Genomic DNA, 27,300 nt, shown 5'->3' with positions numbered 1-27,300 from the left:
ATGACCTTCCCCAATACTGAGGCTTATAGTTTTCTGGATCCTCCTGACTCCTTATATAATCATAGAATATCCTGATTGGGAGGGGACCTGTAAGGATCAATAAGTCTAACTCCTTGCTTCACACAGGACCACCCCAATATCAGATCATATGTCTGAGAGCATTGTCCAGATGCTTCTTAAACTCTGGCAAACTCGGTGCCATGACCACTTCCCTGGGGAGGCTGTTTTGCTGCCTGACCATCCACTCAGTGAAGAGCCTTTTCCTGATATCCAACGTGAACCTCCTCTGTTGCAGTTTCAATGTCATTCTATTGCTATTCATCAGAGAGAGGAGGTCAGTGTCTTCCTCCCCCTCCTGAGGAGCTGTAGGTCATGATGAGGTCTCACTTCAGCCTTCTCTTCTCTAGTTGAACAAACAAGGGATTTCAGCCACTCCTCAAATGTCTTCCCCTCTAGAACCTTCACCATCTTTGTAGCATTCCTCTGGATGCTCTTTAATACTTTCATACATATTTTGTATTGTGGCAGATTAAACCCCAGATTCAATTCTATCTGGGGTTTCTCCATTCTGATTTTCTTACTGCATATCCTAGCAACATCCTTGTATTCTTCACAAGTTGCCTGCCCCTTCTTCCAGAGGTGATAAACTTTCTTTTTTTCCTGAGGTCTCAGTGAAAGCTCCCTCTTCAGCCAGGCCAGTTTTCTTCCACACCAGCTCCCCACAAAGTCATAGTTTTCTTGCTGCACAATGGCTTCTAGGTACTCCTGTCTGTTGCCCATGTTGTGTGCACTGGTGTAGATGTACTTTAGCTGAGCTACTGATCTCACTCTCAACCCTGGGATGCTGCCCCTAGGCTCTTCTCTATGGAGTCTGTTTTTATCCCCTTTCCCTTTCAAACATAGCTGAAAGCCCTCTTAATGAGCCCTGCCATGAATCCTTTTCCCTCCTTGAGACAGATGAATGTTATCTGTTGCCAGCAGGCCCAGTGCTGTATAAGCTGCTCCACGATAAAAATAATAATAATTAAAACAAAAATTCCATCAATGACAACAGCCACTTAGCCATGTGTTGTTGATCAGGTGGGTTTTCCTGTTCCTATCAGTACTTTTCCCTGCTATCTATATTTTGAAGGGATTGAGGAAAACACTGCCTGTGCTCCCGCTCCTTCAGCTAATCACCCAGTGCCCTACAGACCCTTTTCTTAGCCATTAAAATTCTCTCTGTAGCTTCTTCAATGCTGACGTGAACAACCAAAAGCAAGTAATAACTGGAGGGCCAAATCAAACCGGGGAGCTTCTTTGTAATGTCACTGACCTGGGCACCAGATAGGCAGCAGACTTCATTTTAAGTAGGGTTCAACCAGTATATCAGGCCCTCTGTTTCCCTCAGACAGGAGTATCGTACAACCATCACCCTTCTTTTGTTCTTGGTAAAGGCAGTCTTAAGGCATTGGTTGACTGACTCACCCTTGACAACTCCCTGGATGGGTATTAATCAACATCCTCATTTCCCCATCCTTCAAGTTCCAGAACTTCAGACCTATGGTGTAAGGGCAGCTGGAAAGGTGAGGGAGGCTGGAAGGGGGTTCATCTGTCACTCCATGCAGGGTCCCATTTCCATTCAGTCCTCCTTCTGCCTGATGGCAAGAAAGGAGGGGACCCTCCACTAATTGTGGAGTGTCTCTCCTGCTGCATTTCCTGCAGAGCTGGCAGGATGTGACTCAGTTAAACTGGTGTGGGAGTTAGGAAGTCCCAGAGGTGGTAACAGGCTGCACCAACTCTCCCTGAGAAAAGGTATAGAGAAGAGAGGAGATTTTTAAAAGCTTAACTGGAAGAAAACTCAGGAAAAAAAAAGGGTGTGTTTATTGAGATGAGCTTTAGGTTTGAAATGGGAGAGGGAACTGCTGTGCAGTAACTGCAAAGCTCAAGCATGTAGATCTCTGTTCTGTGTATTACAGTTCTATGGCATCACAGTGTACTTGTTGAACGTGCTGACTGTATCTACCCACTGGTGTTAGCTGCTCCTGAGTCTAATAAACAAACTTCTTACTGCCCTAGATTTGAAATTATAGATATGCTACTGAGCTGCTTTGTGAAGTGTTTTGAGATCTGTCCAAGAAAAGTATTGCAAAGGCAGTTGGTAGCATTGGCATTATGAATAATTGAAAGACTAACTTCACTGTAATGAATTACAATGAGACCTGGCTAAAGCTTCATTGTAAAACAGTATTCACTGTGTCAGAATGCTTCGTAATCACTTGCATCAAAATAATTTAAAAACAGCATGTTGTGGCAGAATCCTAGAATGCTTTCATGAAGCTTGCCCACAGCATTGAGCAGTAGTCACATACATTTTCTAAGGGAAAATGGCGAGGAAAGGAGGGGAAATTCTATGTTTCCAGCTGAAGCACACACCTAAAAGCACTGACTGTTCTCACATCATCAGCCTTGCACAGAGGTGATCACTAAGTAGCAGACATTGGTTCTTTTTGTTGGGATTGATACAGGTAGGAGAAAAGCATATCAAGTTAATAATTACTAATAGTACAGTCTATTTCCAGTATAGTGAACTCCTACTTCTAATAATTGCAGGGTGGCAAATTCCCATCCTAGTTGCAAGAAATTACTTTTTATGGGGAGGGGTGTTAGGGAACTCTTTCTTATAGTTTTAGCACCAGGAAAAAAAGCTGCCTCATACAACATTTGGGTACGACAGACTGATTCCTTAGAAGGTCTTCTTACACCCTAATGAAAACAGCAGGGGATGGGTGCCTCCTTATCTGCAATCTGGCTTTGTGTGACATCTTGCCAGGACTCAGGAGAGATCTCTGATGAACTGCTCTAGGCTTGGCCATCTGACTTAGGCCTGACTCTTGTGCATACTGGGATTAGGACTAATGCAAGGAGGCAAAGAATGTAAATTCTCTCTCCCCTTGGGAGTTCTGCAAGGAGTCTGTCCTATGTTTAGGCCACAGGTGTCGTGCACTGTGATTTCCATTATTGCTATTATCAGTCTCAGTAATAGAATGAAAAAAATATCAAAGATCTGTCATTTCCTTTTGCTTTTTTTTTTTTTTTTTAAATTATTATTTGCCTCACTGTGGGGCTGTTTTTGTTGTTGTTGCTTGTTTGTTTCACTTTGTTTTTTAACATGTATCACCTCACAATCCAGGATAGTACAAGTCCCTAATGTGATGGCAAGCTGATCCTTGTGGGAATATCTAGGAAAACAGAGAAGGTACTGCAGGATGATCTGAGCAGCTCAGGTCACCTGATGGGCAGCTGGATGACCAAAGGGAATATACTGCTCCTCCTGTTATTTTTTTCTGCCTGCCTTCACACCCTCTTCCAGTCCTTCCACCCCACTTGAAATATATTAATTGGTGGGAAGGAATAAGGTAAGCATCTGTAATGTCTGGTTCATGTTATCTGAGAACACTACCTAGTCTGTGCTTCCTTCTGCCAAAACCCAGCCATATTTGTTGCAGCAGGATTTGTTCCAACCACTCCTCCTGCTGCTGGCCTACTGCCAACTGCAAAATGCTCATAGCAAAGAAATGAGGTCACTGCACTCTGTAAATTTTCTACCCACCTTTTCCCTTAAATCTATCCAAGAATACCTGCCTAGCATTGGTGTCCAGTCATACTGAGCCACTTATGCTCATCACTTTGAGGTAAAATTAATGTTGTTTAGCGCTGGGGGGGATTACTTGGGGCAAAGACGGGTCTCAGGCTTTTTATTTGAAAACATTTCATTTTTATGGACCAATTACTTCATGCAGTTATTGGGGGCTGCATTGAGAAACAGGCAGAGACTCAAAATGCATAGGAAAATGTGAGTTATGAGTATCTTAACCAACACCTAATTGCATTTGGCACATTTGCTTTTCTTGAAGACTTGTGTGGATGGTACACAACAAATAACATGATAGCAAAATGAGGGAAGTAGAGGCAAGTGTAGGGTGATATTTCACCACGTATCACCTAGCCACATTTAAGTAATGAGGGGATAAAGAAGGGCAGGATCTGACAGGAACACTGCCAGTTAGTTATGTATTATCAGACAGTACAGCAGTAGCCCAGACACATCAGCACTGGCTATGGAAAACAGCTCTGACGACAGGTCTATCAGCAAACAAGGGCTTTATTTATCTCCCATCATTTCCCCCTCCTCTCCTACGGTGCAAAGTCTACCTGCAGGTATACTAATGCAAAGGCCCTGGGAAAGGGGCAATTTCCAGTGGGATTACTGCGGGAGCAAGCATTGCTTTCTTCTGTATTTTGTTACGGCCTGCATCTTATTGCTGCTTCAACAGCTGAGCCCTCACCATTTGGCTTCAGCAAGGGAGCAGGGAAAGAAGAGCAGTGGCACGTCACTGTCAGCAGGGTAATAGCAGCTATGGAAATATGCAGCGAGATCTCAGGGCTGAACTCCGCATGCGGCACCCCCACGGTAAAGCAGTCATCAGCTTTTCAAGTTCAGACAGTGAAACGGGTGCAAGTTACGTGATGTGTAGCAGATGCAGGAAACACACCTTCACCTTGAATATTCTCCTCATGGTATAACCAGGCAAAAATAGCTCTGTTCTCCAATTGCAGGAAGCTAGGGAAATACACACTCAGCCTGGCTCTCATAACTAAACTCTTCCACTACCCCACCTCTGGAACGTCCTACTGCACGTGGCAGTGGGAAACAGTCCTTCCCAATGACATCTTGTTCAGCTTGATGGAAGTTTTTAGTGGAAATCTCAGCTGCTCTCTGTAGCAATAACTTTACTGCCTTTCTATCACCACTCACGGTGAAATTAGCAATATGACAGAGAAAGGCTCTCAAGGAATTTGGATAGGTCAGCAGAAGTGGAAACTCAGGACGCATACCTCAGGACAAGCATTCTGCAAGGATAAACTGAGATTTGCAGCATTATCCTTTGCTTCTACTAGTACCTGGAATCCTTTTTTCTGCTACTTCCAGCCTTGAAGTCATTTCCGTTTTTAAAAATGCATACAGAGTAAAAGCAAAAACAAAGGTGTACGTGTTTCCATAGCCACAAAAGCTGAACTGCAAGAAGTTATAAAACATAAAATGATAGAATTTTAAAAGTTCTTCCAGTGAACAACTGATTTTATCAGGAAATTTCACTTCTGGCAGAAAAATATTTAGTATGTTCTCAACTGATGTGTACAACACAAACAAATCCCATGTGCTGGAACTCCGAACACCAAACTACCACCCGCTGACAGGTTAAATGCCTCCCAGCTGGAACGTACACCAGCCCACTGGACATGCAGAAATATTTCTCTTAACATCCTTAAGCAGCATAAGTTTTGTATAAATGCTTATAAAGATGCTACTAGCCACAAAGCTTGCCCTTAGAAAACACAACACCAGTTTTTGGATCTTATTTTCAGAATGCTCAGAAAAAATAAAAAAGAAAAAAAAGAGCAGACGAGGGGAGGAAGTGTTTTCTACTGCAGGAAGAAAGCATATTCTTCTGCTATTAACAGATAGGAAGAGTTCCTAACGGCTTAGCAGGCGCACATATAACGCGGCTACTCACATAACATTTCATTTTGAATACCAGTTTGTGTTGGCATCCATGAAAATTGCTCAGCACTTTTCATACTTTATAATTTATACTGCTAATATGTAAAATCTCTGCAGAGCCATCCCAGGTTACACAGTTTTAGAGTGACTACAGATACCAAAAAATGATTTCCCAAAAGATTTATAAAACTGTTACTTAAATTTAGGGTTTAGTTCAATAAAGAATTATGCTGTGTTAAGGTTTCTATGGAATTCAGTCATAAAAAGTCCAGACTGTACTAAAAACTAATTAATTCTGTGGTTTTGGTACTCATTGAAGCCTCCTTTTCCCTGTGCACAAATAGCTAATGATATTCCCTGAAGAGTGTGCATGCCAGAAAGTTGAACAGGGATATTCTGAGTTCATGACTACTGCACAGCGGATCTACTGAAAAAGGGAACTTTATTAAATAGTTCAAAAGATAATAGAGCTGCCTGCAATCAACTTTAAACTTGCACTCACGCCAATTAGAGGGTTTATGAACTATTTATTACTCTGGTTAAAACAAATATTTTCCACATCAATACATGCCACATATAGGACCCATGCAGCATCTAGAAATGAAATATGCTCAAAAAAGACAAAAAAAAAAGCCAGATTTGCAGTACACCATCAATCTTTTGTTGCGCACCTTCCTGCACAAATATTTAAGGTGTCAATAATGCTGTTAGAAGGATCTTTATGAGACTTCACAGTGGACTGCACAAGATTCTTGAAAGAGCTCCTTAAAAGAAAGAAAAATGCTGTAAAACATTTACTTGAAGAAAAACAAACAAACAAAGCAACAACAAAAAAAACAACACATGCACCTGAGCCAAAGGCAGCAAAGGCACCAAAACAGCAGGTATTTTTCCAGTACTTACATTCCATTTCTGTGACCAAAAAAATTCCTGCACTTACTGCAGGAATGTTTCTAACTTGTGCATGCAGGAAGAGATCTTCCTCTGAACTGATACTGACCCATACATTTGCTCCATGTTGTCCACAGTCTATGTAGCCCATAAATAATCTTGCTTGAATTGCAGCCTGACTCCCACAGCCATGACAAGAACCTCTGAATGATGTGCAACTTGTCTGCTGAACTGAACCTTTGTTTTCATAGAAATAGGACTACTCATAATTAATTAATTAATTTAAAAAAAAAAAATTCAAACTACCACTGATCTTCTTTCCCCTGTAGGGATATAAGGGAATAAAGTTAATATTTAACAACAAGAATGCCAGCTGCCAGGAACATGAACAAAACAGTAAGCGTCCAGCAAGCAATCACACTCTTAAGGAATACTTACAGGCAATTTCTGAATGGTGTAGCTGAAATCACAGGCAAGAAATACGAGAGAGGTTGTTTTCCTTTCTCAGAGGGCTCATGAGGTACAGATGGAAAAAAAAAAAAAAGGAACTACTAATAACTCGTTTTTATGAATCCAGCACCATCTACTACATGACCAAACACTGTTAAATATAACTTTACTCTCCATGTGTATGTATTTGAAATGAACTGGTTTACAACTCAAAAGAAAAAAAGAAATAAGGAGAAGAGCTCATCATTTATTCATTTGTTTAGCCAACAAATCTTTGCAGGCATTATATTTGCAGTAGCAGTAAAACTATTGCAATAAATCTTCAACTCACAAAGCTCAATGTAACCATCCACCAATAAGCCTGTATAAGCCTGGCCTAAGCATAACTTCACACGCCCTATATTCTTACTGTTAAGTTTAAAATTTAAGTTTTAACAATGATGAGAATCCATTTCATTAGATATAGATTAGGAATATGCAAAGAATTCAAACAGGGTAGCTAATACATGTCCAGGTAAAATTTTAAACATTTGGTTTGAAGTGATTGCTATCTTGACCCTTCAAGTTGTGTATCCAGATCTTTCCACATCAGATTTTCAAGACATTTGCCAGTGCTGGCATGAAAAAAGGACTGCTGCAACTTGCAGGGTGGGAGAGGAGCAGGCTCTTTGACCTCACAGTCTCCCATCCATCAGCAAAACCACTGGCTGCAATAGTTGGAAAGGCACATGAGAGTACTACTCTCATTCTCCAAACTCCCAACCCAAAAGGAAATTGCAATGATGATGTAATTGGTTTTTTTTTGTTTTTTTTAATTATGTTGACATCAAACATTTATAGTGACACATACAAGAATATATTATATATTTATATAAATATATATGATATTTATATAAAATATATAAATAAATACATATACAAAGTATGGCATTACTTTCCAGAGAGCTGGTACACTTCACAGGCCACCTTTCCTTACCAGGTTTCACTGTCATACAGTTTGGTTTTTTCCCCCCCATAAATTTCAATAAACCATCGGCCAAAACAAAACAAAAGCAAAACTGCGAAAGACTTTTTTTTTTCTTTTTCTTTTTTTTAAACATAAAAGCATCACCTATTAGAATAAAACCAAAACACCTATCTTCCAATTAAAAGGACATATAATGTCATGGCAGGTGGTTTGGATATTTAAACTGTGCTTCTCACTCTATGCTTAAATACAGGCAAATAATTTCTATCAAAGTCAAAGGAAAAAAACTATTATGTTTAGTACAAACAGAGCACACAGGTCTCAACAGCCAAGTACATAGTCCCCTCATCTGCACTGTTTTAAACATAAAATATAAGTTCCTTATGGTGAATGTGTGCTTTGTTAGAGTATATTAAGACAACACAGAGTAGACACAGTTTTTAAAAGTAAGTCAGCAAACAGAAAGGCTGGTACTGTAATGGCATCTTTTTGTCCATAAACTTTTTATACTAACATGAGGAGACCTGAAGGAAACAGACAGAACACAAGCCTTGTTGCAAAAACTGAAGCTAAGGACGGATGAAAAATGAATGTTTTATAGAGAGCTTCAGTGCAACTGTTAATTTTTCCAGTGGCATAATTCAGTGATGGGTACATCAGAAATACCAATAAAATAATAAACAAAATTTAGAAGATTTTCATGGTATTTGTACCTACTTCAGATAATGAAACAATTCCTTCTGGAAACACTTCCTTTACTCCACAAGTCCATTTCTACTATCTAGAATAGGTCAGTGTGTATGCACATGGAACTATACACATTTGTTAATCATCCCGTGTTCTTACCTTCTCTTTGCATACAGTATACACTAGAATTATTGTCTAGTTTGGTATTTATGTTATATTTAAATAAGTTTATTTTAAAACAATTATATTAAATACAGACTAACAGAATATTCATAATACACTTTACAGAAAAAAATAGCTATGTCTTTATTTTAGAAATATGTCTCTTAAAAAGTTCTTTGACATTTTTTATAAAACATTTTACCCGTGAAGATAAGTCAGACCTGTAAAAAAAAAATAAAAAAAAAATCCCTACCCTTTAAATCCTTGGGTGTTACTTTCCATTGTCATAGTTGCTTTATTAATTTTTACAAGTTTTCAATCTACGAATTCTTTCAAATTTAAACCAGAATCTCTCAGGATCAAATTGGCCACAAGCCATTTTTTAAAAGGTCAGTGGAAATTCCCTGAATCCATTCTGAAGTGCCTTGTGTTTTTCTTTCTCTCTTGGTGTCAATAGTGCAGGTTTTCATAGGAATTCAGAGCTCCCTACACATTCTATAGAAAGCTCAACACGTATCAGTGGCCAGGTACAGCTGCAGAACCCACAGAGGTCTGGATCCCCCCAGCCACCACAGGAGACAGACAGGAAGCAGAGACCATAACGCCTTGCAAAATGCAGTACTTCCCTCCAAGGTCTCTGCTAGGTCCAGCTGTCACACACAGATGCCAGAAGAGCTTGGCATTCAGCCCTCACTTGCTTTCCAAGTTATAGCAGTGGACATCTCCTTTTCCCTTGCCATCATATCCAGGAAGCGGTTGTCCATATTTATCCACACACCAGCAATAACCTCTTTTTCGGCCTTTGGATGGACGACACTGAAATAGAATGTAGCACCTAATTAACATTTTTTGTTTTATTCTGCTCTTGTTGTTATGACAAGCAGGAATCTTGTTTGATAGTTGCATTGCTATATTCTAGCCATATATAGAATCAAATAGAAGATTTGCTAGAAGACATTTCTAGAATCAAATTGAAGATTAACACCACTACAAAGTATAACAGGACAATATGTAATGTAATACAAAATGGTTTATGGGTGGAGTACCCAATTATGAATAATAAAACTGCTCCAAGAATTACCAGAAAACAGCAGAATGAACTACTCCCTATTATATTAAGCAACATAGTTGTTGCCTGCTGAATTTCAGAACTACTTACAACCATGCAGGTGGCTGACTTGGAACCCATCTTTGGAAAAGAAAGTCAAGAAGTTTGTTCTACACTAAAAGCACAAGTCTGGCAAAGACTACTCTTGCAGCAACAAATACCCTTGGTTTGCATCTGTTTTCTGAAGGAATATCAATACCGTCATTTATATTATAGTAACAGATACGCAATCCTTCTGAAACTGAGCTCTTATTTCAACAACTGCTAAGTGATCTAGAACTTGAATTAGTCTACAACCTACATCACTGTCAGAAATCAGTTGCGTAGTAGCATTTGTTAACAAACTGGCCAACCTGAAACTAGCATAAATAAACACAATGCTGAACTTCTTCAGAAAAAGTAATTTGATAAAAGCAGATAAAGTCCACCCCACACTAACACTCTTCTCAAGAAATCAAGAATAGTAAGAGGTAGACTAAAGAAGATGACATTACAGATTACGCTTGGTGAGTAACCCTGGATACAGCCTAAAGGAAACTCTGCAAGGTCTTCATCCTTTCAAAAAGCATCTGTCTACTGGGCAGAGTCTCCAACTGTCAACCTCTTTGCTAAGACAGAGCCTTCACCAACATCCAATCCAGTTGCTTAGATTTGATGATAGAGGATTCACTGCAAACGCTAACAGAGAAGGACATTTAGTCAGGACAGAAGGAATTCTGACTCCAGCAGAAATGGTAACAAACACACCTGTTTTTTCGAAGGCTGGGGTTTAATCTGCTGTACCATTGTGTGAAAATGAACGGAGCAGACAGAATACTGTAAAGGCTATCATACAAGTAAAGTAAATGCTACACCTGAGATCAGAACAATTCAAGTATTTCAGAAGTCTATTCCGGGTATCAACTGTAGATTTATTATAGTAGAAAGTTTACCTGGCCTGTAACTCTTCTGCACTGTTTGCTCCTCAGAGTTTCATACACACCCTGCTCTCCCATGTCAGTGATCCACAAAGCTACTGTGTTTCCCATGCATGGGCACATAAGGAAACTGCAAGTATATGTTGTGCATCATGTGCTGCCCACAGCATCTGACACTTTAAAGCCTAGTTTAGGACTTCAGGTGAAAGAGTGGTATGTCAGAAAGTACGAACATGGGCTACTCCTGGGGACGGCCTGTACCAGCAGATAGGCCCTTGAGCCAAGTAGTTTCTGGCAGCAAAGATTAGCACAGATAGCACTTGCTATGAAGTTGCAAGACAGATGAGAAAGATCACACATTAGACCAAACCTCTGAACATTCCTCCTTGGCAGGAACCCAAGTTTTCACCTGGGTTTACTTTGAAGTAAATTAAATAACATTAATCATCACTTTAACTGAAAGTTATTCTTACATATATACCTTAAGCTACATTTTTTTGTTTTGTTTTTAAAGGAGAGTGAAAAAGTTCAAGCCTGTTGAGAAAACAGCTACATGAATAATTTGCTGAACTGCATGATTAGCTTTTACTTGATTTTAGTCACCTTTTTTGTTGGCTTCCTGCATCAAGTCTTTAAATATGAAATCAAAGGAAGTTTTAGAATCATACACCATCTCAAAAGCAGACCATTTGTCCATGTTCTCTAAGATTTCAGTGAATGGCCATTCAAAGGTCACTGATGTCAATAGGATTTTTTTTCTTTACTTTTGGTGGTAACTGGACTTGGCTATACCTTAACTGATATTAACACTCAGCACACTAAATCCTTTCTGCTTGGTATCAAGTAATCTGTAAACAACTGTTTTTGCATCATTTACATTTTACAAATAAGGAAACCGAGGCAGCAATTCTGTAGTTGTTTTTATCAAGAGCGCAGGCACAGATGGAGCCCAATTTAGAGTGCTAATTTCTTGCTGTTGATCTGTTTCTCTGGCAATTAAACTAAACTTCCACTAATAACTTTTAGAAGTGTTATGTGAAGTATATTACAGAACTCTCAACTGATTCATAGCCTTATGTCACTGTCAAAACAAATGATAAGTTGAAGTTATCTCACACTGTTGGGGGTCCGGATTGCTTTTTACAGCTGCATACTCAATTTGTAGAATTAACAACAGCAACTTGAAAATGAAAACCATACACTGAGTGAGATTCATAGTTGAAATAACACTGTGAGGAAAAAATAAGGACCTTCAGCAGTCCCATGACTTTATACTATTTGCTCAACGATACTGTCAAAAGAAAAGCATTTCAGATTCCAATGCAATGTTTACCAAGAAAGATTGCTAGCATTCCCCACTGAAATGGTACACAATTTGTATGAAGTAAGCATACATTTTGTACTCCACATACATTTCTCAGCTCTGCCTTCTGCATGACTTCGGAAGTCTAAAAAAGCTGGAAAACTGCCCAAGCAGTGGAGTCAATAGTTACTTCCAATAGCAGCACCAGCTGCCAGCTTCATGCCACCTGCCTCCCTGCTCTCCACAAAGACATACCACAGAAGCAGTAGTGGGGCACACCAGAACATATGGTATCCCAGTGGAATCCTGATCAGCCCACAGGCCTCCGTAGAGATACAACTGTGGTCTCCTGAAACAGCACAGACAGCCTTGACTTACACCTCAGGCTGTGCTGGCTCCTGGCAAGACCAGCTCTGCTTTCAGTGGAACAATTCCAGCTCACATTTAGGTGAATATCTCTATCTGGTACACAAATATGGGACAATAATTCTAGTACCAAAACAGAAACGTACCCATGTTAACCTAATCTATGTAAACACAGCTAGATACCATACTTGAATAGTGCAGGCTTACATGTGTGATTTATTAAGATATTAAATATGCTTGATTTTTTTTTTTTTAAAGTTTATATATAAAACAAGGTCTAGAATAATTTTTGTTACATGAAAGATTAAATAAGACCCTTGAAATTGTTGATAATTACTTCCTGTGGTTATTCCTGAAAAGTCCGTCCCTACACATCAACAAATGTCAAGAAAAGTAATTGCTTTAAACTTGACTGCAAGAGCAAGTGACCAGGAAAGAAAAATTACCAACATAAATTATGATGATAAAATTTCATTCAGGAGGCATTTTTTAACAGATTTCTACCACCTCATTACACACACACACACACACACACACACGAATACCCTAAGCAGTAGTTTCATCAGTCATTTCTAGAATTAAAAATGCTCAATTCACACTCCTTTTGTGATGGATTTACTGTCTATTTCCTAACAAACTATTCTAAATTTTGTTGTTGGAACAAAATATAAAGTGAATTATGGACTGAATGCTGCTAATAGTAGCAATGTAAAAAAATTAACAAAATAGTCTAGTGTTCGCTTAATCAGGTTAGATATCTGCTTGTGGTTCCCAAAGACATCATGCCTAAGTTTTGAGGCTCCATAAAGAAAAAACAAATAAAACTGCTGTACTGTTTTGGAGAGAGTGAATTCAGTGTGGCCAGAACTCACTTCTTACTCCATCTGATGTTTCTTTCCTAGGAGTTAACTTATCAAGGGTACCTAAAATACGTTATTATTCTTTTACATTTTGTTCATGAGAGAAGCAGTCTGCTCCTGTCAGCACTAGTTGTGAAGGCCTATGCCAGTGGTTGATTGCAATTCTTTTAGAGTAGGAACATTCAAACTGTGCTATACATATTTACTCACACTGGCCCCATTTGCAGACATTTCTTACAAGATTCTGTGCTCTCAAACTACCATGCAGCTACAGAGATTTGTACAGATTGGCACAGCCAGTGTATGAAAGTACCCCTTCAAGATTTCTATTTGCTGACCTCGGCTGTTGCAAGCACCTTTTCTAAACCTATGTGGCACCCCAGACAGCATGGAGACTACACACTGCACAGAAGTCTCTTTGCTCCACACCAACACCTCACCCTAGGTAAATGAACTTCTAGGATAAAAGACTAGAAAAGTATATTTACATTTTCTTTTTCCATTTCCTCTCCCCTCTCCCCCCCTCCTCCCTCCTTCTAATTCAATTCATTTTCTGCCTCAGTGGCAGAGCCATGACTGAGCACTAAGGCACTTGAGTATGTGCTTCCTGTGGATCTGATCTACTATACGTGCACACCAGAATAAATATGTAAGCCACCACCTTTTGGTGATAGAACTAAAACTATCCCCTGAACGAAGTAAATACCAATCTGTGGTCTTCTGTAATACCCAGAGAAGAATAAGGACTACAATACACTTACATGTCTTCAATGCAGTTAAGTGACATGCTGCTCTGAAGTAGCTAAGCATATGCATTTATGGCACAGCAGCAACACAGTTCTATCCTTGCTCCACAGAGAAGCTCACATAGCAGTCCGTGGAATTTCCTGAACAAATGCAGACTGTGAATTGAGCACTGCTATCTGTTAATTTACAGGCAATGAGACATGAACAGACAGTGGGCTCTCAAAACTTCAGAATCAAATTCCCCCTGCATGGGAGTTATTTCCACCAGCTCTGGAAAAAGCTTGGGAGTGTGTATAAGCTCAGCAACACACAGCCAAGGTTATACAACACAGTCCGTTGCTGGACTAATGGCAGAAGGTAAACTCATCCCTATTTCAAAAAGCCCATCTGACACTGCAAGCTAATTGCAGAGCTTCATGAAACATCTGAAAGCCTAATACTGTTTCTAAGAAAGCTAGAAGACAAACAATGAGGAGATACCACTCCTAAAATGATGTGGTGTGCTCTGATGTTGGCCTATCACTTCCCGCTTAGAAACTGCGTCAGACATTAACACACTTAGCCACCCTTGGTTAACACAGCTAAAGAGGCTGACTCGTGTAAACACAAATGGGAGAGACAAAATAGTTCACAAAATCTGTAGTTACAACAGAGGTTTGCCATCAGGAAAATGTTGCATCTTTTGAGATCAGGAAATTCTGGAATTATATCAGGACATACAGAGACAGGTCACTAACTAAATGGCAGAATTAGATGTGCACACAAAGCAAGCAGTCTGTTGTGTCTCGCACTTCTGAAAGCTCTCGAATGAGCTGTAAGGGCAGCCCTGGATGGAGAACACTGCTGCAGTACAAATAAAGCATGAATACCTGCAGCTTAGGTCTGCATTTGTGAGAAAGGTTCACAACCTTCAAGTCAAATGTAAATGGAGAACCAAGGAGGGCCATCTTTGCTGCACAGCAACTACTAAATGTATCATGATAACATGACCTGGATTTTGGAAGTGATCTGTGTAGCACATAAAGGACAGACACATGTCTTTCTCAAATTGCTTTTTGTAATATAACCCAGTGTAGTTCTTCTAGGAACTTTCAAGCAGCTATTTACAATTCAAAGCATTGATCTATTGCAGTCATATGGTGACTGCAACATTTAGCTCCATGGGTTATTACAGAGCCACTGCTTTTCTGTTTGTTTGTTTTTTGCTTTTTTTTTTTTTTTTTTTTTTTTTAAACTGAAGGGCATTAGTATCTAGGATAACAGTCAACCCATGTGTGATTAGGCAAAAAGTTGCTCAAATTAATCTGCTGTTATGAACAACAGAAAATAAAAACACTATCCCCACTTAACAAGGTTCAACAATATCACATCAGAACCTATAATTTGAATTAAAACAGCTCCTCTGTAAAATGATACATAACACACCTTCCTGGCAAGAGCAGAAGGCTCAGAACAATGCAGAAAAAGTGAAATGTATTTACTGAAACAATCAAGACACTGTACTTACTTGCTTTTTCTTGTAGAATCCCTTCTTGTCACAATTTGGAATATGGAAACCTCTAGGACTCAAGACATTCAGGATCTTCAGGTGGTTTAAAGTGTCTTCCATTTCTCTACGACAGGGACCCTGTCAACAAGCATGTTTTAGAAAACACAGATGAAACTTTATTCCCAAATGCTGTCTTTCACACAAGACTTAAAACCTCAAAGGATTAAGATGTGTTAAACCAAACAAATTCATTAAAACAAAGGAAATGCCAAAAAGCAAACCATTCACAGATAAAAGTTCTGACACTATGCTTTATTCAGGATAAAGCATAGTTACTAATTTCTGATATCCTCTGAACACTGAAGGCCACATAACACGCTCACACACAGTGGCATTTCCAGCTGAAATCACACCCACATATATATGTAAAAGACAGCTTGTATGTCAGTCAGTCATATGTAACACAACTTAAGTCAGGAAACAACAGATCTTCATCAAGCAGGAAAAGAAGAACATAAGCAATTGGAAATACAACACTTGGCAAATCTTCCCTAGTGCCGCTTGATTTCTGTAATTCTTCTGGATTTAAAGGATTGAATAAAACATACTAAATTGAAAGTAAGTAGTTTGGCATGCTATACACGTGTTTATAAATATACTGCAACTTTGGATAACAACTCCAAATTTCAGCTGAACCAAACGGATGCAATCATGCAAATAAATGTGGTCATACAAATGAATGGTTGCACATGACATTTTCATCATGTAAGTACGTAACTTTTTGCACTAGTTTATCTGTAAAACAAAGACAATAACATAGTGTGGATTAGCTCTATGGCAATGAGATAAGAACTTCCAGAATCGTTTCTTAAAACATGCCTCAAACCTCAACCGAAGCCCAAAATAGAGTGTAAAGTGTTACCAGCCCCATTTTGCATTCAGAAAACTAGGAAAAGAAGCGTTAAAATTTTACTAGGAAAGCAGTCAGCATTAGCAGCAGGAAGAGAATTCAAGAATCACATCCCGCATACTCTTTAGCCACACTCCTCCCTGAGCACATTACTGACTTAGTCCACCAGCCTGATTCTTCAGTGGAGACCAAGAATTCTTAACACAAATTACATACGTTTAAGTTGCTGTATCAACACAAAGACCCATTGGTGAAGTTATTAATTAGTGGAGTAATGACATTTATATTTTCAAGTAGTAATGTCACAAGTTCACCCATAAGTGCCTTTCGTATGTCTGAAAATGTATAGACTCCACTGTTCTGCTGCAGTTTAAAACTGTTTTTTTATTGTAACAAAGTCTTCCTTGCTGTTTTCTTTCAGTATCAATCCTCATAAGTTCTAGACAACCAATTTAAATTACTGCTTTTATTGGCAGCAAGCAAAAATATTCAGACACAGTGACTGCAGATCACACAGTGAATGATTAGGGATTGAGATGAGCCTACACAATGAGCAACAGCTTTTTTTAACCATTACTTTGAAGCAGGCCTCACAAGTCAAAGAAATGAATATCAAAAGCTAGCACATAGACTTAGGTAGAAAGTCATTTACTTGCTGAAGTACCTGACTCAGAGGGACCTAGTTCTGGTCCCTGAAGATATGAGTAGCTTTGCTAAGTCACACAGAGACCACCCACCAGCTAAGTAAAACATTTATCCTACATAAAGATGAATTAGTTAGGGTCCTAGCAGGGTCCTATTTCCTCAAAAATAAAAAAAAAGCTCACTCTTACTAGAAGAGGTTTACTATTTCAAATTTTTGGGAAGAGGACATACTAAAACCTGGATATATAAGTGCTTTTACTGGATAGTTTGTCATCAGCAACAAAACCAACACAGTTTAAACAGCCCTCCTGTGTTATCTTGGGAGGCCACACTCTTCAGACAAAATGTTCAAAAGGTTTCAAAATCTCCTGCAGGTGTGAAGCTATGTCTGGTTTCAACACAACTGTTTTGTTGAGATGTCAAGGTATATCAATTCATACTTTTAAGCTGTGTGGCACAGGTTTGAGGATACGAAGCTAGCAGCCAAAAGTCTTTGAATTCTAATTAATGCCCCTTCAGATTCACAATACTCTGGCTGTCCATTCTCTTTGGGTATGTTCCTTACCTCTGTGCCATTATGTGCATGTACTGGCACTAAATGATAACTGCAAGTGGAGGTGGTGTTCAACATGACACGCAGTGAATGCCTGTTCACTCAAGACCCTAATCCAGGCACATCCAACTCACTGCCCACAAGCTGCACACAGCTCAGCACTGCTCACAGTGCAGCCCACACTCCCTGCTACTGCACCATCATGGCAGCAGCTCTGCCCCATGCAGCCCCAGGACACAAGGAGGGCACAGTGCAGTGCTGACAAATAATATGGCACTACACTTGATTTGCATGGAAATGATGTCAGTCTTCAAAGATTAAAATTTAAAAAGACACTGAATGCAGAAACACACTGCCAAATTCAACGCATATCAAGGAATCGTAGAATGTTTTGGGTTGGAAGGAATCTTTAAAGGATCATCTATTTTCAACCCTCCTGCTATAGGCAGGGACACCTCCCACTAGTCCAGGTCCTCAAAACCCCATCCAGCCCGGCCTTTAATGCCTCCAGGGTGCCCATAACCTCTATGGGCAACTGTTCCATGGTCTCACCATCCTCACAGTAAATAATTTCTTCTTACTAGCTAGTCTAAATGTACCCTTTCAGTTTAAAACCATTATCCCTCATTCTGCTGCTACATTTGCTTGTAAGGAGTCCCTGCCCAGCCTTCCTGCAGGCCCCCTGCAGGTACTGGAAGACCACAACAAGGTCCCTGCAGAGCCTTCTCTTCTCCAGGCTGAAACATCCCAGTTCTCTCACCTGTCCCCCTATGGGAGGTCCTCCAGTCATCTGATTATTGAATGCTTCATAAAGAAAAAAAAAGCAGAACTGAAAAAAGTGTCATTTCAGTAAAAGTTTTTTGAAGAAGTTAAAATTCAAATGGATTCCATTATAAAAACTAGTTACATGATAGCAAATCTGTCTGCAAAAAAACAAACAAACAAAAAAAACCCTATTTCCTGATGGTGAGTTTGTTAAGCAATATAGGGATATTATACATACATAAAAACAGATTTTTCTAAAATCAGTTTGTCTTATCAGACAAAGTAGCCAAGTGAACTGAAGAAAAAGGAACTACCTACTGAAAGAAATTTGGATAGTAAAGCTGCTTTTCAAATTTCACGCTTTGGCAACATAGGAAACTACTGATGCTACAGATACGGCTCAACTTGCCATTTTCATTATAAGTACTGAGAGCAAATGTAATGTCACTGAAGAAATAGTTTCTTTGGCGCCACCGGAAGACACAACAAAGTCTCCTGGTTTATATGAAGCAGTAAAAAAAAAAAAAAAAAAAAAAAAAAAGTACATTAAAGACATTTTCCTTGACTTTTGTCAGCATCACTGGTATAGCATCAAATGATGCGCCATGAAGGTTGGTAAAAAAAGAGGGGCTTATAAAAATAATTACTGCATTTGATGAACCCTCACTGCATCAGGCATCAAGAAAATTTATGTGCAAAAGATGTAAACAGATAGCATCATGCAAATTTTCATCAAACCTGGGAACTTCATAAAGTCTTAGGGACTGAAGCACTGCCATTTCTAGGAGTTCCTTAGAAGTAAGAATGCTGACTATGGGGGGGGGGGGGGGGGGGGGGGGGGGGGGAGGGGTCATCATTTATTTTTACAAAGGAAGGTGGCTAAGTTGGGGTAAGATGCTAAATGGACTCTGCAAAGTGAAATCAAGTCCTTTAAGGAATCAAAAAGGATATTTGTTCCAGAACGTGAAAACTAAGAATGACTCTCAGATTTAGTATTTTTGGTGGATTTGACTGCTCATTTAAATGAGTCAAACACACATCTTCAAGGTGAACAAACACCTTGTACTATATACTATCTGTACTATATTTCAGACGACAACACTGTCTGAAATGAAACTTAAATTATGGCAGGCTCAAGCTACGGCAAATAACTTCATGCATTTTGGTATATTGGCTAAACACAATCTGTGAACAGTGAATAACATGCAGCCATGCTTTCAGTTTTTATAAAGGAATTTGAGAATAGGTTTCAAGACTTCAAAAAAGAAAAAAAAAAAAAAGACTTTTTTCTGATTTTCCAACTCCATTTTCAGTCAATGTAAATACATTCCATGGGAATATTTGCAAGTAATGGATAGAGTTGCAATCAGACATTCAACTCTTTACCAGATTCTCATAAGCCCTGCCTTACTAGAGAAAAATACCCCTCACTTCACAGTCATGCCTTATTCCTGTCATCACTTTTTGGCTGTACGTACATTAGTGAAAAATTATTGTCAAAAATGAAGTACAGGAAGAGTAATATTGCATCAAAAATCTGATGAACACTTAGAAAATTGACTAGGAATGGCAACCACTGCCATCAAAACAGCCTGATGCACCAGTTTCACAAAAACATGATCAAACACCCTGCTAGTTTGAGGTCTTTGTTGCTCTATTTTTTATTTTTATGCTTTTTTAATTAGCACATAAGCTTTGTAACTTCCATACACAAATTTATTACATACTCTATGTGCAGCCCGAAGCAATTCCTCTTTGCTCAATGCATCCCAGCCAACTCAAAAGGTTGGACAACCATGTCCTTCAAACTACACTAATGCTCCACAGAGTGCAAACAAAACATCACGAGACTGAATATGCAATGTCTTCCTTTTTTCCATTATTACAACCCCCAATAATGCTTTTTGCAACCATATTCATCAAACAGTGACACTAATAAACCTGTCTTGAATCCATTGACAGAAACAGGTGGAAACAAGCACTTTCACTAAGAACTTATTTTGTGAAAAACATATTCATATCAATGTAAACACCAGTGCATTAGGCCTCTTTGTCTTCTGAATATAATCTGTTTGGTCAGCTGCTTGTCTGCATTTGCAGACTGAACAGCTGTATTGCAAAACAGTCAGAACGCTTTAGATGAGTACAACAAATAAAACCATTTTGGTTACTTTTCTTGTTCACTTTGTTAAAACACAACATGCAGATACAGTCACACAGGTACACGTTCGGAAGTAGGAAGATGTCTTTCCACTTACAGAATTTACTTACATATTCAGTTTCTTGCTTGGATTCCGAAGAGAAATTCAGTGTATCTGTACTCTGTGAATCATATTCCACTTTATAGCGCTGCGTATTTTTGGCTTGTTCTTTCCTGATGATATCTATTCTGATGTGCTGTGGAGGCAAATTTGAATCTGGCACTCTGTGCAAGTTTGGGATGGCCTGATTTTCTAAGCTACTGGTACTCCTGTCTTCTTCTGAATCACCAGAATTTCCTTTGAAAAGAACAAATTCAGTGAAGAAAAAGTTAATTGACTATCAGCTGAGTCTGGAAGGACAACAGACCACTGAAACCATCTACAATTTTAGTTTTTCTTTATAAAAATGCAACACCAAACAATTCAATATTCTGTAAGCATTAGCATCTCCACTGCTAACTGTAAAGAACTGTGATGAATTTTCTAACTAAAGGCTTCCCTCCTGGCACTACGTCATTCCAACACCTGTGCTGGATGCCTCTAAAAAACATGCTGCATTCTTAATCGCTTGAGAACTATTTATATTCACTTCACTTCTAACTACTTGCAAACCACTACGCTGAGGTTTCTCAGTCCTTATTCTTCACTGGTTTCCTTTCCTGGCAGGAGGAAGGTCTGCCACATGCAGACCGCTGCCAGCACTTGGCCCCGAGTCAGAGCTGTTAGCAGCCCAACCAACAAGGGACATGTAGAGCGCTCAAATCATCTACTTCTGATCCAGAGCAGATTTAAACAACTTTAAATATATCTAACCTGGGATACTTACTAGATAGAGAGCAACTAATGATCTCCCCTGGTAGAATAACAAAAAGAAAATCTTCACTGCAAAGTTTCTACCATGCTGAGCATGACAGTACTAATTAATTATTTTAACGCCATTTTTCTCTTTGCTTTAGTCCACATACAGTACAGGAGAAAAAGTGTTTCTGATTTTAATAAGAGAGGAATGAAAATATCTCATGATGTACTAAGTATACTTTTAAGGGTCAAGGGCAAGAAAAAAAAAAGCCATTCATTCTGTAGTGGTATCACAGGACAAACATCTACTTTCAATACAGGCCTCAAAAATACTTTTTCTTGGATGATAGTTTTATCATCCATGGAGCTAGAGGAGAAATGCATTCTTCCAGAACATTGCATAAGCTCAGCGTTCCTGTACCTCATAAAGTTATTTGCCTACACTGCATTTCTCTCTTTTAAGGCTCTTGCAACGTAACTGTAAAAGGCTCTATTTCCTCTACAGAATGGATACTTGTCAGCTACGATAAGAAGAAAGAAATCATATTGGGGTTGCGCAATAATAAGTGATGCACAAGAAACATCCTGAATACCTATATTAAAATTATACTTGGTGGCTCATTGGAAAACCAGACAAACCAAGAAATCCAGTGCTAATGTATTGTTCCACTGGCAATACCCAAGAATCAGGGAGGAAAACAAGCAGGAGCGATCAGAGTCAACATCTTGGTACTGGGGGTTTTAATGTAGCCACTGACAGCAAAAGACATAACTGACTGAGAAAATCCAGCTCCTAGAACAAATGGAAAGGAAGTTCAAGTCTTAAATACAAGATTTCCTAGCTAGCAATGGTTAAATCATACTCTCGGCACTATCTGAACTCACTTCTGGCAGTGGAATGTCTCTTTCTTGAAATGAATTTTTTTTCCACGTTCTCAGTGAAGTCTGCAGTAAGTGACTCAACAATGTTATAAATTCAGATCTTCTACATACAAATATTACGCCCAATAGGTTTTCTAAATTCAGATATTAGTTTACCAGCTATATCAAAAATTATATTACTGCACATCAAATAGCCACCAGGCTATCCACACAGTTTCAACAGACCATCATGGTATTTCTTACACTTAAGTTTAGAACAGCCGTAATTCCACTTTTTAAACTGTACAGTGTATTCAATTAACTCTATTCTACACGACCTTGTTCCACATCACCTCTACACCCTGCATAGTGGAAACAAAACTGTTACTCAAGTTACTTGCTTTCTTTCAAAAAGAGACTAGAATGTTTGCATATAAGCATTATTAATTATCACTTTAGTGCTCCAAAATCTGAACTGTAAAAGTAGTAGCCTACTTTAGATGGTGTTAAGAAGTTCCTATAGTACACACCAGCCACAAAATTCTAGCAATCACTACTACCAATCAAAGCATAGCACCTAATGCAGGGCCTAGCCATGCATAACAGAGAAGATGTAAGATGTGATCCTGCTCCAGGACAGAGGGTACCACCTCAGAATCTTAATTCCCTAGCATTGGATTTATCAATGAAATTGGAACAGCACCCACAACAAGGTGGACACAGTGTGTGATATCATCATACAGGTTCAGCTTCCTTCTTGCACCAAGTTTTCCATCGTCATGCCTTGAACGTGAACTGTATGGGATCTACTTCCCACTTCTTAAGGAATCAAAACATCTTATTTCAAAACAAGACGTTTCTGTATGCCAAGAATGCAAAACAGGAATTCAACATTCTGCCTACTTCATATTAAAAAAGGAAGTATTTTCACCAGGCCTCTTTCCCGTTTCCTCTAGGTTGTTGAACTGCCCTGCACTAAACAGCACCAGGTTCCAAGTACTGAGGAGTAGTGACAACCCACTGTTGTCAAATCACGTGAAGAATGAAGAGTCAAAACATTCATGTGACGAAGGCAGCTGCTCCATGCTCCCATGATATTAAGAACTTCAGTAAGCACCTCTGAACTCTTGCTCAAAGCATCACAGTTTGGCAGAGGCACATAAGCAATCATAATAATACATGCCTTACTCTCATAGCAGCCAGTTTTTAACCAAAACACCAGTGCCACTTCCTCAGCTAAGGAAAGGCCAGTCAAAGAGTTCCTGTAACCTAGCAGAAAAACCCCTAGTTTTTAAAAAGGGCAAACAGTGGAAAGACTTCTGACACACTTTTTCTATTAAATAAATATTAACATACTTGCTGTTGGTTAGCAAACAGTTTAATGAAATACTTGCAGAGAGGGACTGTGCTTTCTTGATCTGAAACCCAGGTCTTCCTGTCTCTTAAGTTTCTAAATATGCACGTTAACAGAACTTTTTCCAACCGTCTCTTCCTCTTCAAGCCAAACAGAACCTGCTCTGTGAACGTCTCATTTGCAAGAAGCACGGGACAGCTTTGTTTGACCAAAGACTTATTTGCAATTCAGAGAAAAGCAGCGTCCTCTCACCGCTATGAGAATGCTTCGTTCTTAATAACGGCCTCCATGGCTCAGGGAAATACTTCACTACGTTCTTGTTCTCTTTTCTACATTATTTTATTCCCAGGCTTAGCGTTCCCCCGAGTTCGCCACGCTGCAGGAGTCAGCCCACACTCTGCAGTGTTTTCGCACCCTCTTTCCAGGAACACCAGTGACAAATCACAAGGATTTCAGCTCTGTACGAAGGTCCTTCAGCCTGATAGCCTCCCACAGCCAGGCGGGCAGCGCGCACCTCCTTCCTTCCCCTTACGCTTAAGAAGAGCAACTTCGCTTCTTTTTTGAAGAGCTACTTAAAAGCTAAGAAAACAAGTAACTTCGGGACAAAAACCTAAACGGCTCGTGCCACGCCGGCCCGGCCACCGAGAACCGCTGAAGCAGCAGACGGCGCCGGCCTCGCCTTCCCCCGCCGCCCGACCCTTCTCGCGTACGTGCCTGACTTTCGAACTTAAAAAAGAACCATGGCGAACCAATCGAGACGCCGCACACGCACGCACGCAGCCTCGGCGTTCTTCCTCGCCCCCGCCCGGAGCAGCAGCCCCTTACCTGCAGCGTGCGGTGCCGGCGGCAGGAAGGCCCGCAGCTCGTCGCCCGCCGTGCCGTTGGTGCAGAGACCGCGGCCCTCCAGCAGAGCCTGCAGCGGCCGCGCCTCCTCTCGCCGCGGCCGGCAGTCGAGGCCGGCGCCGCAGCGCTCGGTGTAGATACCGCAGGGCTGCCCCAGGCGCAGGGCGCAGGTGAGGCAGCAGCCGCATCCCGGCTCCCGCACCCGCTCGGCGCAGTCGGGCCGCAGCGGCTTGCACTGCTGCAGCGCCCGCGAGTCGCAGGGCTCGCAGCGGACCACCGGCGCCGGCAGCGCCCGCCGGCCCGCCAGAGCCAGCGCCGCCGCGGCCACCGCCCACAGCACGCCGGGCCGCGACACCATGGCAACCGGCGGAGGGGACCGGCGGAAGGCGTCCCCGCGCGGCTCCGGCCGAGGGGGAGACCGGGGCTCGAGGAGCTCCGGGCCGCCCCTCCTCGCCCGGAGCGCCGCGCCGACCGAAGGCGGGCCCTGCCGCCTCGGAGAGCGGAGGGGCGCGGTATCGCGCTCACAGCCCGCGCCGCCTGGAAGAGCCGCGGGGCGGCGAGGCCCCGGCCTCCCGTAGTGCGAGCGGCACGGCGACGCGGCGAGGGTGGAAGGCTGCGCTCGGGGCGCGCGCGCGCCGACCCGTTCTCTCTTCAGCCGCCGGCCCTTAGCGATAAAATAACTTGTTGGGAACAAAGGCAACTTTTCCCGCCCCCCTGCAGAGCGCCTCAACCACTGGGCTTGACGCTAGCTTTTTTTTGCCATACGCACAATAAAAAAAAAAAAAAAAAAAAAGTCTTGTAAAGCCAAAAAGAGGGGGGGAGAAGAAAGAAAAAAAAAAAAAAAAACACCTTTAAAAAGCAAGCCCAGACGATCTGAAGAGAATTCGGTCTAAAAATGCTCGAGAAAACAAGGAACGCAAAAGAGGAGGCATGAGAGGAGAAAAATAGATGAAGGGGGAAGAGGGGGGAAAAAAAAAAAAAAAAAAAAAAAAGTAAGGATCTCTTTTTACTCCTTCAGCCACCTCGCCTTCCCGACCCTACACCCATCTGCCCTCGCATGCCGCCCGGACCTGCCTATATAGCGCGGTTCCCCCGCCCGCCCCGCGCCATGAATTACCAGCGGCACCAGGCGGCACGGAGCGCTGCTGCTCGCTAAATGCAGGTTTCGGACATGGAGCTGGGGGCGGGGAAGGTGGTTGTGGCCATGCGTGGGGTTTACGGGTTCTTCGAGATCGGCTTAAGGGTACAGCTCTGGGAAGAAGGGCATTTCGTCTGCCTTTTCTTTTAAGAACGGGTGCTCTGCGTGCCCGTGTGTCTGCTTGGCACCAGTACAGCACGACACATGAGCAGATCTCATGGAGAGTGCCCTTTTTTGGACTCCTGAGTACACAATCTTGCGTGCTTTGCCCCGGAAAGCAGAGAGGCCTATCTTTTCTCTTACACGTGCATACATTCAGATCCTGGATGAACCATGGGACTGGCTTACAGTTCACATGACAGTTGCATTTGCTGAGAAAATAGGGCGAAATGCACACACGCACAGACACACGCACACAGATGTTAACATCTCAGACATGTATGCTCTCTGGCTCTGGCAAAGGACTCAGTACATGTGGTGCTCCAGCCCCGCGGATACTCCTCCCCTATCTTTCTGAAACATTCTCTGAACTCTTAAACCTTTTCCACTGCCCAAGAGAAAACACTTTCCATTACAACATCCTCACAGATCTGGGGAAAAATAATAACATCGAAACCCAATTTTGCACAGCGCATGTGTTTGCATTTTTCTTGTAGCCAGTGCAAATCCCACCCTCTCTCTGCTTGGCTTACTTTGCCCTCCTTTTCTTGGCTTAATTTCAAAGGAGAAAATCAGAACTGACAAAGCCAGAATTTGTGATCATTACAAATATGTTATCACCACAGTGCTCCTGAGACCTGTTGCAGAAGGAGGTAAAGGTGAGGTAAACATGTGTATGGTCTTTCTGACATAAAAGTCTGCTCATCATACAAAGTAAACAGAATATTGCTGACAAGATACTGGCTCATACAAATATTTTCTACCATGGAAATGATATGAGCCCAAAATTGCTCTGTTTTCAACCCCTTTGTCATTAACACTGAAGTTCAGTAATGTGGAGTATGTATTGTATCATTCAAGGTACTGTCCTGTCAATCTCAAAAACTGTTCTCTTTTAAAAATCAGATACTTATAGATCATTAAAATAAAATCTTCAGGTTGCTTTCTCCATTCTTTTTTCAGACAATGCCTCCAGATACCTTCTTGAAAGAGACATTTTACCTTGCAAGGATTTTTTTTTTAAATTGATTTTGCATTTAAGAAGTATGATGCAAGAGTTAAGAAAAACTTTTTTTTCCTTGGGAATTAAAATAAAAGAAGTTCCGGAAAAAGAACAGACACTCTTATTACACAGATAGGTGACTGCACCAATGGTATTCAACCATCTTTTGTCATCTTACTCATTTTGTTCACTGACCAAAAGAGGTCGCGAGTTGTCCAGGGTTGAATTAGACTAAACCCATCCACAAGGAGGAGGGTGAGGGGTTTGAAAAATACTGCATTTTCTTTCTGCTTCCTTCCTTCCTTGCTTCCTTCCTTCCCTCCCTCCCTCCCTTTCCTTCTTTCCTCCTTCCCTCCTTCCCTCCTTCCTTCCTTCTTCCTTCCTTTCATTCTTTCTTTCCTTTTTTTTCCCCCCGTTGGAAAGTATTGCCAAAAATCTTATTTTGTATTTAAACACTATTATTAGGTGATGAATACTGAAAAATCTTTAGGATCATCTTTTGTGTTTAAGAAAAACTCAGATTAAGTCTATAAGAAGGAGACATTCATTTCTACTCTGGTAGGTAACATACAGGGGTG

At 40.8% G+C, this 27,300-nt stretch overlaps 1 protein-coding gene across 1 annotated transcript; it reads right to left on the bottom strand.

The window, feature by feature from the left end:
* Positions 1-7,113: 7,113 nt before the first annotated feature.
* On the bottom strand, positions 7,114-25,207 carry IGFBP3 (insulin like growth factor binding protein 3). Its single transcript, XM_048939654.1, has 4 exons — positions 24,405-25,207; positions 20,637-20,863; positions 15,511-15,630; positions 7,114-9,518 (listed from the first exon to the last, which is right to left on the bottom strand). The coding sequence occupies exons 1-4, from the start codon at positions 24,778-24,780 to the stop codon at positions 9,393-9,395; spliced, it is 849 nt and encodes a 282-aa protein (XP_048795611.1). The 5' UTR covers positions 24,781-25,207; the 3' UTR covers positions 7,114-9,392.
* Positions 25,208-27,300: the final 2,093 nt, after the last annotated feature.

This window comes from Lagopus muta, chromosome 3 (genome assembly GCF_023343835.1).
Source record: "Lagopus muta isolate bLagMut1 chromosome 3, bLagMut1 primary, whole genome shotgun sequence".
In the NCBI taxonomy this organism is placed as follows: domain Eukaryota; kingdom Metazoa; phylum Chordata; class Aves; order Galliformes; family Phasianidae; genus Lagopus; species Lagopus muta.
This window is presented reverse-complemented; position numbering and strand designations above follow the sequence as displayed.